The sequence below is a fragment of the Bison bison genome, unplaced genomic scaffold (assembly GCF_000754665.1).
Source record: "Bison bison bison isolate TAMUID 2011002044 unplaced genomic scaffold, Bison_UMD1.0 scf7180017864456, whole genome shotgun sequence".
Taxonomy (NCBI): Eukaryota; Metazoa; Chordata; class Mammalia; order Artiodactyla; family Bovidae; genus Bison; species Bison bison.
This window is the reverse complement of record NW_011495018.1, coordinates 29,808,108-29,824,054: the sequence shown is the minus strand read 5'-3', so window position 1 is coordinate 29,824,054 and position 15,947 is coordinate 29,808,108. Positions and strand designations below refer to the sequence as shown.

The 15,947-nt window shown below is 46.8% G+C and overlaps 1 protein-coding gene across 1 annotated transcript; it reads left to right on the top strand.

The window, feature by feature from the left end:
• Positions 1-6: 6 nt before the first annotated feature.
• Positions 7-15,554, top strand: SCD (stearoyl-CoA desaturase (delta-9-desaturase)). Its single transcript, XM_010859526.1, has 6 exons — positions 7-428; positions 945-1,227; positions 5,095-5,225; positions 6,778-6,983; positions 8,561-8,793; positions 11,481-15,554. Exons 1-6 carry the CDS (start codon positions 402-404, stop codon positions 11,678-11,680), a joined length of 1,080 nt encoding a protein of 359 aa, XP_010857828.1. The 5' UTR covers positions 7-401; the 3' UTR covers positions 11,681-15,554.
• Positions 15,555-15,947: the final 393 nt, after the last annotated feature.

The window sequence follows — 15,947 nt, the reverse complement described above, 5'->3', positions numbered from 1 at the left end:
CGCCGCCCAAGCCGCGGTGTGTCTGCAGCATCCAGTTCTTGCTTCTTCGGCCCCCAGCACGCCTCGGCGCTCTGTCTCCTCCCCTCTCCCGCCCATGCGGATATCCCACGGTGAACCAACTCTGCGCACTTTGCCCCTTGTTGGCAACGAATAAAAGAGGTCTGAGGAAATACGGGACACAGTCACCCCCTGCCAGCGCTAGCCTTTAAATCCCCAGCACAGCAGGTCGGGTCCGGACACCGGTCCAGCGCGCACCGTGCAGCGGAAGGTCCCGAGCGCAGCGCTGCGGATCGCCACGCAAAAGCAGGCTCAGGAACTAGTCTACACTCAGTTTGGACTGCCCCGAACTCCGCTCCGCAGTCTCAGCCCCGAGAAAGTGATCCCAGTGTCTGAGAGCCCAGATGCCGGCCCACTTGCTGCAAGAGGAGGTGAGAGCTTCCGAGTAATGGCCCCCAGACCCCGGGTTCGCGGGTGCTGGTGGGGCTTCTGGGCGACTCACTGGAGAAGAGTTGAGATCACCGCGGGAGAACATAGCCGTCTTTTGCGAGTTGTGCTGCCTTCAGTTTGTTGGGAATGGGGATTGTAATTTGCAAACTTAGGTCTCCAACTTTCGTTTCTTAAACTTTAAAGAGAAACCTGGTCCTGCCGGTAGCCTTCTGTATGTAGGTATGCGGGCTTTCCTTTGTGTGCTCGTTGGGGTGCGAGTGTTTCACTCCTCTTTCTTATCTCCCCTTCACCTTGAGGTTTCACCTCCTCTCCCCAGTCTCTGCATAGTTCCTGGGCACTTCCCTGTCTTCCGCCTTCCCTCAGGTAACCTGGGTATTGGGACCGGGTCTATGCCTATCCCCCGCCCTTCCCCCAGCTTGACTAGGGAGTGAAGCGGTCCCTACTACCTCCACGTGTCCTCTCCTCTCTCTTGACCCTCCACTTCCTCTCCCTTCCAGATCTCTAGCTCCTACACAACCACCACCACCATCACAGCACCTCCTTCCAGGGTCCTGCAGAATGGAGGGGGCAAATTGGAGAAGACTCCCCTATACTTGGAAGAAGACATCCGCCCTGAAATGAGAGATGACATCTATGACCCAACTTACCAGGATAAGGAGGGCCCAAAGCCCAAGCTTGAGTATGTTTGGAGAAACATCATCCTCATGTCTCTGTTACACTTGGGAGCCCTATATGGGATCACATTGATCCCCACCTGCAAGATATACACCTATCTCTGGGGTAAGAAGTTCCCATGTCCTCCTGACCCAGTACCCCAGGTTCTCTCCACTCTTTTAGTTAAGTAAGATCTTACATAGAGTACAAACACCAGCCCCTCCAGGCTGAGGTTTTCCCAGCCATTTCTCTTTGGTGTCCTGAGAGGCTGGATGGCCTGGGAACAGAGCCTAGGGGGGTTGGGATGCAGGAGCGTCCACTCTGGGGGATCTTTTAATTTTGGTGTTGGGGCTGGAGCCCTGAGACCATGGGCCTCAGGTTTTGAAATGAGCAGAACTATGCCAGAGAGTCAGCTTTTTCTGAAAGAGGTTTTCTGTTTTAATTCTTTTGCTTGACTGCTTGTCCCAGCCCTGCCAGCCAAGAAAGAATCAAGGTCCCTACCTGGGAGGCATGGGGACGTTGGACTAGATGAGTGACTTTAGAGGGCTTAAGCTGAGTCTAGTCATGGGGTAATGAGAACAACGGCTCAGGAGGAGAGTTAGTAGTAGGGGAACAGAGTGGTGGTCATGCACAAACTTATTTTGCCCTGACCCTTGGCCCTTTCCGGCTCCTTGGTTACAAAACAGATGAAGAAGGCTCCTGTGTAACCTAGTTTACACAGATTGATCTGTGACTCCATGTAGGTCTCGACTGTACATGCCACTTGACAAAATGTTCTTAGAATGAAATAAGGTTCAAGAAGTGTTCCATGTCCCATTCCACACCCATCCCGCTCCAGCCGTTCTCTCCCAGGCCCGGGCAGCCCTGGCCTTCAGACTGCTGCAGTGAGGGGGACAGTCCCCAGTGTATCCCTGACCTGCCTGCCCTTAGCTCAGCTCTTTCAGGAATCCACGGGCTTGGGCTGACAGCAGGGCCCTGCCGCCTGCACACGCACATGCGCTCTGCGGGTATTCCTACCTCTGCCACTATGAGCCTGGCTTGGGAAGGGGAAAGCAGAGAACCCTAAAGACCAGGGATCGGAGGGTGGGGCACATCAGCACTCTCTGAGAGGGGCAGGCCAGAACTCCCCCTCCAGAAAGCAACTGTAGGTCTTCCAGAGCAGTCTTGGGTGTGGGGTGCTTGCAGACAGCTGCACTCTTGGAGGGGAGTTACATAGAAGGGCTGGCGGGCCAAGTTTCAGCCAAGTCCTCCAGAACCTCTTTGGTCTAAAGGTGGTGAATCTGGTCTGTGGAGCTTTTGGGAGGAATCCTCTTGGTAATCCATGGACAGAAATGCAGCTGGGTAGATCCCCTCTCTCAGTTTTTCAAGGAACACACTGGGGACAATAGTACTTTTTTTTAAGATTAGAAAGATAGTGCTTTTTTACATGTGTTTAATTGCTGGGGCCAGCCAGGCACCGATGAAATCGTTTCATCTGCAGACCAGGAACGGCTCTTATTTTTGAGGGGAGGGGGACATCTGTTCTCTAGTCCTTCTGAGAACCCAGCAGAACTTGAGTTCTGGAATTTCAGTTCAAATTGAGGAATCAGGAGCAGGACAGGGAATCCCCAGGGAGACTTTGGACTCCTTTCTCCACCCCTTCTCCCCAGTAGAGAAGTCTTCACCAGGTGTTTGGTGAAAGTGTTTGATCACCTGCAAGCCCCTTCCATCCCCAAGAGTCCCTGAAAGCCTCGTAAAGTCCTGAGCTTGACCAGATGCTGCTGCTCACTGCTTTCCCTCGGCTGCTGGCGCAGGGAGCAGAATGCTGTCTGCAAACCAGGGCTGTGCCCACTACCTTTTAGGTGCCCTGCCCATGAGTGTGTGCTGTGCCTTTGGACAGAGAAATGTGCCACATGGAGACTGGATGGTGACTTTTGTATCCTGTCCCTGGGCGCTGTGGTGGATGGCTTAGCTGATGGAATGACTGGTTTGATGTGGGGATATCAGAACTCTTGTCTTAAGGAACAAAAGGGGGGTAGGGGGAGGGTCAGAGGGTCCTCAGAGTTCAGGAGCTTCGCTTTACCTTTTCTTGTTTTATCCCTAAGGATGGTGTTAAATTAGCAAATGCTTGTGATTCCAGCATTTCTCATGACTGAGCAGTTTTGGTGTCTCAGAACAGCCTTGAGGGAAGGGCTGAAGAGATATCTCTGGCTACACTGAGGGACTATGGGGCAAACTTCTCCAGTCTCTTTCTTGGGACTAAATCTGAGGTTTTGCTTAACCACCAGTATAATAGAGAATGAGTTTCCAACTGACCCAAAGCCTTCTAGTAGATAGGCTTAGAGGTGCTGATAGAAAAAGGCACCAGAGCGTTTGAGTGCTTTTTCCAATTCCTCTGTTAATGCAGCGATCTTAGGTACTTTTCTGAGTCAACTTGCCAGGGTCTTCTGTGGCATGAAACAACCCTAGGAGCTTCTTTGCTTCTGAGCTGAGTGCTTCTTCTTTTGTGCCCAAAGACCTTTTCCTTTACCCTTGGTGACTGGTGGGCTGTGGCTCAACTGTCATCTATCCAGGTGTAGATGCAGACAGATATGGCCTCTGAAAGGCTATTACCACATGCCCGGGGTCCAGCAAATCACCTAGGGCCCCAACCCCGTCCAGAGGGCTATGAGTAGAGGAAGTCTCACCGGGACAGACTCTGGCTCCATGGCTCTCCTCCTGTTCTGTAGGAGAAATTGGATAGGGTAGAGGAAGATGGGTTGGGTGGGAGCTTGTTTAGGAAACTGGTATCTGTGGCTGGAGAACACAGAACGATTTGTTACAATGTACAGTGTCTCCAACTGCAACTAAGTTCAGTGGCCACTGAGAATCTATTGTTTCTAGCCGCTTCCCTAGGAATGAAACATTGTCAATAGTCACTGCTCTACCAAGGCCTCAGCCCCTGCCTCCCTAGAGCTATTGAGCAGAGGAAGGTGGGTGGCTGTTGGGTTGCCCAGCAACCCACCTCCCAGTTAGAGACTCTATTTGGCACCTGGAACCTGCAGACCTCCAGGAAGGTGAGGCATGACAGTGTTGGGCAACTTTGAGCCTGTCCTGCCGTTATCTAGAATTAGCCTTGCCAGCTGGAGTATGCGCTAGCAGAGGGATATGGCAAAGGCAAGACATATCTGGCAAGACATATGCCACAGAATCGTGGGCATATCTTGGGGAGGTGGATGGTATACATCCTTGTGGCAGACTTCTGGAACACGAACCACTTAGTTGAGACAAAAATCTAGTTTCAAGACATGGCTCCATTTCCTAGCCATGTGACTACAGATAAACACTTAACTTTGCTGAGCATTTGTTTTTTCAGCCGCAAAGCGAGGGATATTAAACCCCTTTCAAGATATCTAGTGAATCAGAAAACATAAAATCCTTGGCGAAGCTTAAGACACTGCAGCTATAACTGATGTGCAGGGTGAATTTTCCCCTCCTGTGGCCACATTGTCTGCTAAAAGGTTTTTGGACCACTTGGTAAATAGTTATAGTTCTGAGCCCCCTTAATGTCCCCTAGAACCCAGGAACCCTCAAATGGGTCAGTACCCAGACTCTACTGTCTGTTAAATATTTTAATACCACCCTTGCCCATGGGTCTTAAGCACTGCTGTAGTGGTCTGTGGTCCTTAAACTGTTGAAGAAGGTTAGCAGAAGGTCAGAGGGGATGGGACTTGGGAGAATATCCCTCATGACTGAGAATGCCAAGTGGCCGGAGGGTAAGAGGCCTCTTCTCTCTCTTGCCTTTCTGAAGTTCCCTGGGACTCCTAAGCTTATTCCAGCTCCTAGGTTAGATGATGAGAGAGGATGATACTTTTCAAGTGATTAAAATCAAAGGAGCCTAAGAGATCAAGGTATCCCTGGAGTTCAGGGGAAAGCAGATCCTCACTGGGAGCCTACACACACTCTGGCCTGAGGAAAACATCATGCAAACGCTTTCCCAGGTTCGTGACTGCCTGCCCTGTCTTATCCTGGCAGTGTTATTCTACTATCTGATGGGTGCCCTGGGCATCACAGCAGGGGCCCATCGCCTGTGGAGTCACCGAACCTACAAAGCTCGGCTGCCTCTGCGGGTCTTCCTGATCATTGGCAACACCATGGCGTTCCAGGTAAGAAGCCAGCTGTGCTCAGCTCTTTTTCTCCTCACTCTTGATCGATGAGCTGGTGGCGGAATGGAGGCGATCAGTGCCTGGAGAGGGACAGCACCTGGACAGCCACTTCACTTTCCTCTCTCCTTGTGGTTAAGTTCCGGTTCAGTCCCGAAGTCCATAAAACATAAGGATACTTCTGAGTGACTGGCAGAGGCAAGTAGGAGATAAAGAGGAAATACTGTCAGTGTGTAGGGTCATTTTTGAACCTCTGTTATCACCCAGTCTGGCTGTTGTGGTCTTTCATAAGTGCATAAGGCAAGAGCTGAGCCTGGCTTCATGGGCAGACATTGGACAAAACATTCACAACTCTGGGTGGATGTCTTCTAACCCTCTATCACAATGGGGTTGAAGTTAATGTTTCACAGATTCTTCTTTGAAACTCTGTTGTTTTCAGGTAAGACGATCAAACACTTTTATAGTGCTGTCCATATGTCTGGCACTATTCTAAGCGCTTGACATAGATTGCCTCATTAAACCCTCACAACAGTCGTAGGAGGTAGGTATTATTGTTATCCCCATTTCACAGATGGGGAAATTGTGTCACTGAGGGTTTAGGCAGACCAACATTATGGTCCTTTTAATGGGTTACCAGGCTTCCTAAGTCAAGTGTTGAGGTTTGTTGAAGCAGAAAGTTTTTAGCAGAGATAGAATGAAGGGGACTGGAGAAAGAGAACTCATAGTTATTAAGCAGTAGCAAAGGGCAAAAGATAGCATGTAGTGAGGGGCCTAGCTTGGAACAAGAGGAAAACACAAGGAAGCCCAGTTAGTCTCCTTCTCCATGGCAATATCCCACGATTGCATAATCATCTCTGCCATATGCCTTAATGCCTCAAGGGCTCCTGATATTGTACCCACGGGGCAAAACAAGGAAGCGAGATTGGCACTGTATGGGATAGAAAGAGTCCCAGAGGCCATTTGGGAATGTGGTCATATCGTGATTTATCTGTCTGGCTTTTTCAAGTTGTGTGAGTTATCTCTTGCCAAGGCATCAGAATGGAACTGCCCACAGCTTCATCCATTGACCAGGATGCTAAGACACAAGGTTGCCTGCCTCCTGTTATCCACGCTCAGGGATTAGGCACCCCACACCCCATTTCTTGCTTGAAGAATTGCAGTGTTCCCTCCTAATGAAACTCTGAGCCCTGTACAATCTTCCTACATTCCACTCACCACATAACCCTCGAGAAGCAGCCAGCCCTGTTCATGTGGTCCTGAGACTTGAAGTTGCTTTTCCACTTATGCTTCAGCAGCAAGTTTAAGGAAAGGAGGCAACTCCATGACTTCTCCTTTGGAGCACCAACTCCTAGGTATTTTGTGAGGTTGGGCTGAGAGCTGTGGGCTCTGGAAGACGCCTGGCAATTGGAATTCCCCTGAGAGGGTGTCTTTCCACAGGCCTTCATTCCTCTTCTCTGTTCCTCTAGAATGACGTTTTTGTTTGTTTTTTTTTTTTTTTTTTTTTTTTTTTTTTTATTTTTTTTTTGTTTTTTGTTTTTTTTTTTTTTTTTTTTAGAATGACGTTTTTGAATGGTCCCGAGATCACCGTGCCCACCACAAGTTTTCAGAAACGGATGCCGACCCCCACAATTCCCGACGTGGCTTTTTCTTCTCTCACGTGGGTTGGCTGCTTGTGCGCAAACACCCAGCTGTCAAAGAAAAGGGTTCCACGCTAAATTTATCCGACCTAAGAGCCGAGAAGCTGGTGATGTTCCAGAGGAGGTGAGTGACATGATGATGGAGCTGGGGACCTGGCATTAGGGGACCCCCTTTTTTCTCCTAGGACTTGTCAACATGAGCTGAGAAATTTACTTGGTTTCTATATCTCAAATTACAATTTAAAACCCTAATTTTTAATAGCCCATGAGCCCAGAGCCATAGACTGTTGTTTCTTTTTCTCTGAACTACCTAAGCCAATTAAATTCAACAAATGTTTGTTGACCTAGGACGGTCATGGATACAAAGCCAAATGTGTCATAGTCCTTACCTTCAAGGAGTTCATAGCTTACTGGGGAGTGGAAGGATAAGCCAAGTGTCCAAATACCTATGATACATGGCAAAATATTTTCCATAGCGAGGAGAGGCACAAAAGGGAGGGAGACTGTAGAGTGGGGAACATCAGGGAAGCTTATGAAGAAAGTAGCTTTGGAATCCACTGATGGATGGCACAGGGCAGGTGGGTGGGGGGACAGTGCAAACAGAAAGAAAGAGCTGAAGCGTACTCCTGCAACAGAGTCCTTTTGCTTGAAATACAGGGTGTGGTAGGAAAAAAGACTAGCAGCAGAGACTGATGCCATTGTTATGGAGTCTTACAAGCAGACAAGGTGTAATTCAACCCAAGCAATAGGAAACCATGGCAAGGTTTTTGAGCCAGAAGGTGGCATGGTTGGAGGTGTGCTTTAGAACGGTACCTCTGGGGTGGATGAGAGAAGGCATTGAACTAAAGAGGTGGGGAAGTCTTGGGTTTCTGTGCAGGGAAGTGGTGGTAGGAATGGAGAGGAGTTGAAGGCAGCAGGGCTTACTAATGATACCAGAGTAGCAGACTTAACTGCTGAAGGTGTCTAGGAAATCAGTTCCCTGGTAATGTTGATGCTTGCTGTACCTTTGGGAGGAGGAAGAATGGAACAGGGCCTCCAGAGGGACAGATCTGCTGGCATCTAGGACATTTGGGGTGCCTCTCTGAGGGCGAAGAAGAGGAAGGATGAGAAAGATTACTGGCTAGCAGGAGATGAAGGCAACATACTAAACAAAAATCCTGGGGACTTCCCTGGTGGTCCAGTGGTTAAGACTCCACACGTGCACGAGGCACAGGTTGGATCTCTGGTCCAGGAACTAAGATCCCCTTGTGCCACCTGGTGTGGCCAAAAAAAAAATAAAAGATTGACTTAAACATAGATTCTGCGAAGAGCACTGCTGAAAGGGAAAGGAAGCCCAAAGGCAGAACAGAAAAACCCGGGAAGGAGAATTCAGTCTGTAATTTGGACCCTGTCTATTTCCCTGAAGTAGTAAAAGAGAGCAATGGATTTAGAGTCAGGAGTTGAAACATTCCAGTCCTTGCTCCACCACTTCCTGGTAGTGTGACCCTAGAAAAGTCATTTAACCCCTCATTACCTCATCTCAGAAGTATGATAATAACACTGTATTCTCAGAAAATTTCCTTGCCCATTCGCTCTTGTTCTGTTGCCTGCCACACTGTGCTCTCAGTGTAGAAAGGGACAGCCCCGCCCTGTGAGAGTGGAAAATCAGGTAGGTCTCAGCGTCCCCTCTCCACTCACTGAGCCTGTGATCTCTCAATGCAGGTACTACAAACCTGGTGTCCTGTTGTTGTGCTTCATCCTGCCCACACTCGTGCCGTGGTATCTGTGGGATGAAACGTTTCAAAACAGCTTGTTTTTTGCCACCTTATTCCGTTATGCCGTTGGGCTCAACATCACCTGGCTGGTGAATAGTGCTGCCCATATGTATGGATACCGCCCTTATGACAAGACCATCAACCCCCGAGAGAATATTCTGGTTTCACTGGGAGCTGTGGGTAAGTCAGCAGTCCACAGCAAGACCACATCTAGTGGTCTGCTGCTTAGGGTATTAGGTTACGTGCCAGAAAAACTAGATTTACCTGTTTTATGACCCCTCTCCATATGTCATTCCACTATAAAACTAAGGGACAGTATTAGAAAACCCTTGAAAGTTAAGCAACAAGTCCTATGTAAAGAGAAAAGGGTGAAAAATGACAATGCCTTTAATTCCAGGTTTAAGAGCAAGCCACAAATGCTATGTATGATGAACCCCTTTGGGCTGTTCTCTTCCCAGTCATCTCTGATCTGGGTGGTAGTCTTGCTTGGGGCAGGGAATGCATAAATAGAAGAGTAGGGTCATCTGGGTGGCCAGAAAGCCTAGTATTTTACATTTAGTTGTGATATATAGAACAAATACTTGTCATTTAACTCACTAAGCTTCTCTTTTATCACCTTCCTGTATTCAGAGGGGCAATATTTGAAGTGTATTACATGCCTTACTACCTGGTGATGCCAGTATGAAGGACATCAAAGCAACTGTTGGTGGCCCTTTATCACCATCTACCACTCTCTTCTCTTATCCTTTATTTTTCTCTCTTCTGTTTCTCTGCTGTGCTGGGAACACTCCCTCCCCACAGTGTGACTTAGGAAACTACCATAAAGCAATCACTCACTGACCTAATGCTGACTATTCAGGAATTTATTTCTACCATTCCTGTTCTAATAGCCAGACAGTAGGGTTCTGCCATCTGTCTCCATTTTCTTTTTCTTTTTTTTTGGTCTGTCACTCTTTTCAGCTAAATATAGACCTTGACTAAGGCCTGGAATTAGGTTTCCTTAGGCAGACCCCACGGCCTCTTCCAGTGATCGGGGCCTCTGGTCATCCAGCACAGATAGGTAACCTCCCTGCTCCACACATATACATGTGCCATGGCCTAGCCGTCACTCAGTTCTCTTTAAAACCTTCCTTTATACTCTCAACCCTGACCATCTTTTTCTTTTTTATTATTCTCTGTACTAAAGACATCTTTTTCATTCCTTTTTAATTTTCATGCATCTTTCCCTCCTTCCAGACACCGTGTACTGTTTACATGTTCTTACTCTGAACCATGTTTGAAATCAATCACATTATAGGCTATTTTCATAGAAAACCAGTGAATGTCATGGAAGGTTTCTGGAATGAGATCAGTCCTGTACTGCAAACAGATCTGTTTGAGCTTCCCCTATTCAGAGTGGCTGTCAGTATGTCACTTATCATTCGTTCCTTCATCCCTGTTGCTCCCCATTTATCACCTCACCCTTTGTTCTCTGGTCGCCTGTTTCCCCTGCTTGCCTGCCATTCTAATCTTGTTCTTCTTGAATTACCTCCCCACCCCCAGTCACATGCTCATCTTCTCTCTGCCAGAGCTAACCTCCCTGCTTGAGCCTCTCTTGGCTCTATCTTGCTGTTCCAGTTACAGAGTCTCATCCTTCTTTTGCCCACTAACCTTCCTCCGCTTTCTTTCCTCCCTTGGCACCGTGTGTGTGTCTGATTGTTTTAAATCTGATAAGTGTGGGCCTAGCTAGTGCTTAGACAGAGCCTAGTTGCAAAGTCATTTATGGAAATTAGCGATCTTCCATCAGTACCTTTAGCCTTGGGGTTATCCTACCCTCCTACTCAGTTCTCATTGAATAAACTGATGAGCCACACTGTGAACAAACCTTGAGATGGTGCCCTGGATGGTGTTATTCCCGTCACAGGACTTCCTTCCTTGTTGGTTATTAATGTCACTATTACTGTACTGGGGCTCTTTCATCTTCAGAGGGTTCAGTACACTCTTTTATTAGCTATTCTTTACCCCAGCCTCATAAGGGTATTGTTATTGAATGTGGTTCACAAAGAAGAGCCTGCCTAGGACTGGAGAACTCTGTCTATGGAGTTTCCACAGCTTGACTCATTATAGAAATTATTCTGAATCTAGAATTTCTTTGATTTTCCTCTGTCCAGCAAAGTGAACTGCTCGTTTCAGAATTTTAGAGGCTGGAAGGAATACCTAAGCTTTTTGATTCTTATTCCCTCAGAGAGCTTCTGTTTTATCAGCATCACCCCAGGGTGAAAGCTCAAAGAATTAGGAGCCAAAACAGTCCACTCTGAACCAGTAGAGGCGAGGAAACTTAGGCCCCTGGGCTAGGCCTCCTTTCTTCTGACTTTTGACTGTGTCGCCCAGTTCTCTTGGTACCTTCAACCCTTGGAGAGAGTGCCCATGCGGTGGGGGAAAGTGTGCTTCTTTGCTCATCTTTGTAAGAAACCCAGTAAAAGTTCTTCATTCTGGACTCTGTCCGCTCTAACACATGCACATATGCACAGAGCCTTTAGGGTCTTATACAAATATGTAGTGAGGCTCTGGGGTTTTCTAGTCTAAACCCCATTCCTACTGATAGCAGTTTCTCTCAAATCATCTTATTTTCTCAGAGAAACTGCCAGCCCTTCTCCCACAAAGGTTCCCAGAGAGCCATGGTGACCAGGTTCTCCCCAGTCATTTCTTAAGATGCCTCTGAGGGGATCTATTTGGTTCAGAGTTTAAAAGACTAGCTGCATTCATTCATTCAACAGCAACAGGTTTCTACTAGGTGTGAGGCATTCTGCTAGGGAACCAGAGTGCCAAGATCAAGAATCCAGCAATCCACAGTATAGCTGCTTAACTTTTCTCTGCTTTTGTTCCAGGTGAGGGCTTCCACAACTACCACCACACCTTTCCTTATGACTACTCAGCCAGTGAGTACCGCTGGCACATCAACTTTACCACGTTCTTCATTGATTGCATGGCTGCCATCGGTCTGGCTTATGACCGGAAGAAAGTATCCAAGGCTGCCATCTTGGCCAGGATAAAAAGAACTGGAGAGGAAAGCTACAAGAGTGGCTGAATTTGTGGTCCCTTGGGTTCCTTTTCCAAAAGCCATCTGGGCAGAGGTTTAATGTTCTGTTTATTAACTACTGAATAATGCTACCAGGATGCTAAAGATGACGTTAACCCATTACAGTACAGTATTCTTTAAAATTTTCTTTTTAAATTGAAAGCCAACAACTCTGCCTTTATGATGCTAAGCTCATGTTCTTATTTCTTCTCCTATCTTCTTTCTCTTCTGTTCCCATTATCCTTCCCTTTGTTTTGTCCCTGTCACCTTCCTTTCTCCTTCTCCTCATTGCCCCCCAGGCAAGCAGGTGGTCAGTCATTGGTGGGTTTCCAGCTTCCAAAGCCTAGACAACCCTTCTGTAGTCTCAAACTAGTGGTCTTTGCCCCGGCTGACCCTTTCCTTGAGCTGTCTGAGCTTTAAGGTGGATGGCTCAAGCTAGAGATATGACAGAATCTTCTGGGAAGGGCCTTGATGATCTTCAGCCCAGACTTTTGCTAAATGAAATGGAAAAATAACTTTATTTTGGCACCAAACTGAAAAAACAGGTAAATTGTCAGGGGAGAGAGTCAGCATGCATGGTGTGATTGATAAATAGGATGAGTTGAAGTGGGAAACAAGGCAGGAAGCTCCTGCTGTGATCAGACACCCCTGTCTGCCCATCACCCAGTATGCTCCCTTTCTCTCCTGACTCTGGGAAATATCTGTGGAGCAGGGCAGTCCTAAAACTCAAAAGCAAATCTCAATGTCCTGATATACTTTAGGCTTAGGATAAAGAAGAAGCATTTAGTTTGTGGTAAAAGTGGTCTCTGCTGCAGACGAATTGTTTTCTTTCTTTCATAACAGGAAGATTTCTTATTCTAGATAACAAGAAATCTTGAGGTTGGTTATTTCCAGAATTGCTGATTCCAGCAGCTCAGGAAATTGTCAAAATTCTTTCATCTTTCTACTCTGCCATCTTGGGGATATTGGTCAGCTCCCCTCATAGTAAGAAGATGGCTACAGCATTTTGAGACTTCAAAAAGAGATACATTGGTGGTATGGTGGTGAGCATAGCTGCCTCCCAAAAAAGAAAGAATTTTAGGAGCCAGAGTTGGGTCAAACATAAAGCTATATATACATGGGTACTTTGGTTGGAATATTAAAGTAATTCTCTTAGAGTATTTCCCTCTGAAAGAGAGGGGGCTTGAAGAAGAGGAAGAATTAGCCAGGTTGCCTCCTTTCCTCTCGCTGCTGGACAGGAGATGGAGAGGTTGAGGGGCAGGGTCTGTAGGCAGTTCCTAAGAGATAGGGTTACAAAAGAAAGGCTCTGAGATCACATTGCTGGGGGATTCAGAAGGTTACTGAGTAAGTTGTTGGGTGTCCTGATATGGAAACTGGTTATACAAACAAGTTAGATGTTGGGTTCATTTCATTAATTCCACTTTCTCCTTGGATTGAGAAAGCATTAGAAGGCTTCTCCCCATGGTGTTGAACCCTTTCACTCATTCCTTCTATTACCTTCTAGCGGAAAATACAGGACTGGCTGGGGGATGGGGTAGGAATCTCTCAACTACCCTATCAATTCTTGGCTCTGCCATCTTTGTCCACTTTCTCCTGCTGGTTTTATCTCCTTGATGTTTCCTTCTTTTTCTGGACAGGCAAGCCTCTTCTGTGTGTATTCAGAGGCAGTGATGGCTACTGCGGTCCAAGTCATTCCCTCTCTTACCGACAGAATGGTCAGGGTCACTGAACCACTGTTTCTCTTTACAAAGTTGAGCAAGCTGCCACTTTCACTTGGCCTCCAGAGTCTCCGTCTATATCCTTGTGCTCCTTACCACACTGATGACTCCAGACAAGGCTGGCAAAGCCTGCTAGAAACATCCTGGGCACAGGCATTCGCACTCATGAGGCACAGCCAAGCCGAATGCTCATGTTGTGCCAGAGCCAGCCATGGAGCAAAAGAGGATTTGTTTTTAGTCTCCTCTGTCTGGGTCAGAACCAGAGAGCATGCTGGATGCCCCCGGCTTACTGGATAAGCTGCCTAGCCTGAGTCAGTGCTCCCAGCGGACAGTGCGAGGCTTGCAGAAGCAGGGGGGGCCTAGCCTTCACTGGGAAGCACAAGAAGCAAAGGCAGGTTCCAAAGTGCCTCACTCAGAAGGTGGCCCCAGCCCCCTGGAGGGAGCCAGGGTGTACCGCAAGACCTTGACTGAGGCTTAGGATGTGAGATGCCATGAACTTTGCTGAACAGTGTCTCTGTTCAGCAAACTAACCAGCATTCCCCACAACACAGTCTAGGGCAGACAATAGTATAGAGGAGTGTTGGAAGAACCTTGGGTCCCTTTGTCCCTGTAACCTCAGTTGTCTAGGCAGAAACCTGGCTTTATTCTATTTAAAGGTTGAAAATATACAATACCAAATGCTCTGCCACTGTTGAGCTCCAAGGATGGAAAGGAGGAGAACATTTCTTCCTGTATTAATTGGATAGATGGAGGCTACAGAGCTTAGGCTAAACTAAAGGCATCCTTGTCTTTTGAGTTGTTCCTCTCAGTAGGAAAAAAAAAAAATCTAATGGAAGATCACTGTAGATTAGATCCTCTGACCAAGCACCTACCGCTTGGAAATGCCTGTGGGGTAGTTTTAATTCCACAGGTCATCAGATGCATGCTTTACAACTGATGATCAAAACCAACTTATCTTTCTATTCTAATTGTGTTCCGTGGATCTGATCTATACCATGACCCTACACAAGGCTGGATGGTGTCCTTGGGCCCAGGGTACTTGTACTTGTGTAGGTGGGGGTTGTCTACTGAGTAAGGAATACTGTTTTTAAGGTTCTAAAGCTAAATTTAAATGATGCATTAATGACCCAAAAACTCAGATCTGATGGTGTCTGAATTTCTAACAGTCCTTGCTTTGTGGGTATGCTGACAACTTATCTGGATGCCTTACATCTTTTCTAAACAGTGTTGCCTCTGAACGTGCTCTGCTCCCTCCCTGCTCCCTCTTTGGAGCCCCTTTGCACCCCAGAGCCTGCAGAAGTGGCTGGTATAAAAGGGGGCCTGGCTAGAGAATGATCAGTGTAGTTGTTTGCAGGATTCCTTTCTGGGCTTCATTTTGGAAACTTTGCTTAGGGCTATTTTTCTTAATTGCCCACATTTGATGGAGGGTAGAAGGAATTTTGAATGTATTTGATTTTTTATTATTATTATTATTTTTTAGATTAAAGGATGGTTGTAGCATTTAAAATGGAAATTTTTCCTCCTGGTTAGCTAGTATCCTGAGTGTATTTTCTGTAAGTGTAGCTCAAATGGGTCATCATGAAAAGTTCAAGAAAGCTCGATGTCAAAGTTATATGGGTGGTTAAGGCCAGGGCCTGTCCTACCACTGTGCCACTGACTTGCTATGTGACCCTGGGCAAGTCATTTAACTATAATGTGCCTCAGTTTTCCTTCTGTTAAAATGGGATAATAATACTGACCTACCTCAAAGGGCAGTTTTGAGGCATGACTAATGCTTTTTATAAAGCATCTTGGAATTCTCTTAAGTTCTGAGTATTTTTATAGTAGCAGTATCCACCATGAAGTGTGTCCACCACGAGCCACGTGTCCTGGATGCCGTCAGGAATCTATATGGTTCTCTCTGAGAGATGGAATAAATGCATCAGATAAAGGGTGGATAACTAGCCAGACAAAATCTGAGAATGCATAAACTCATTGCCATGGAAACATACACAGGATACCTTTTCCTTAATTGGGTGGGATTTTTCCCTTTTTATGTGGGATAGTAGTTATTTGTGACCTAAGAATAATTTTGGAATAATTTCTATTAATATCAACTCCAAAGCTAGTTGTACTGATCTGAGATTGTGTTTGTTCATAATAAAAGTGAATCTGATTGCCCTGTGTCTGAGCTTTTTTGGATGTGATTCAGTCTCTTCACCACCCTGTTTATGTCCTGTTCCTGTACCTTTAAGAGTGAAAAAGAAGTAGAAACTGCAATGGTTGACTCATACCCCAGTAACCTGCCCTGCCCTCCTGCCCTTCTAGGGGTAACTTTAGGTTAAACTCAGCCTTGGCAGCAGGAATCCAGGAGTCTGCTGCCATTAGATAAAACATGTTAACACCCAGCAAGCACTTTGGGTCTGGGGAAATACCAGGTCTCCTGTGTGTCCATGGTCACAGGAGCCCAAAATAGAGAAACAGAGAGGAAGGGAGCAGCAGGAGACACTCTTTGGAAAGCAATTTTGTACCTGGCAAGCCAGGTTGGGCCATCCAAGTCATTCATCTGAAATGGAAAC

What these genes read in the sequence shown, in the direction of transcription:
- SCD (XM_010859526.1), top strand. Translation starts at nt 402, where the DNA reads ATGCCGGCCCACTTGCTGCAAGAGGAG. An exon ending in CTGGTGATGTTCCAGAGGAG is followed by an intron (nt 6,984 to 8,560) that starts GTGAGTGACATG and finishes CTCTCAATGCAG; the next exon opens with GTACTACAAACCTGGTGTCC. An exon ending in GGTTTCACTGGGAGCTGTGG is followed by an intron (nt 8,794 to 11,480) that starts GTAAGTCAGCAG and finishes CTTTTGTTCCAG; the next exon opens with GTGAGGGCTTCCACAACTAC.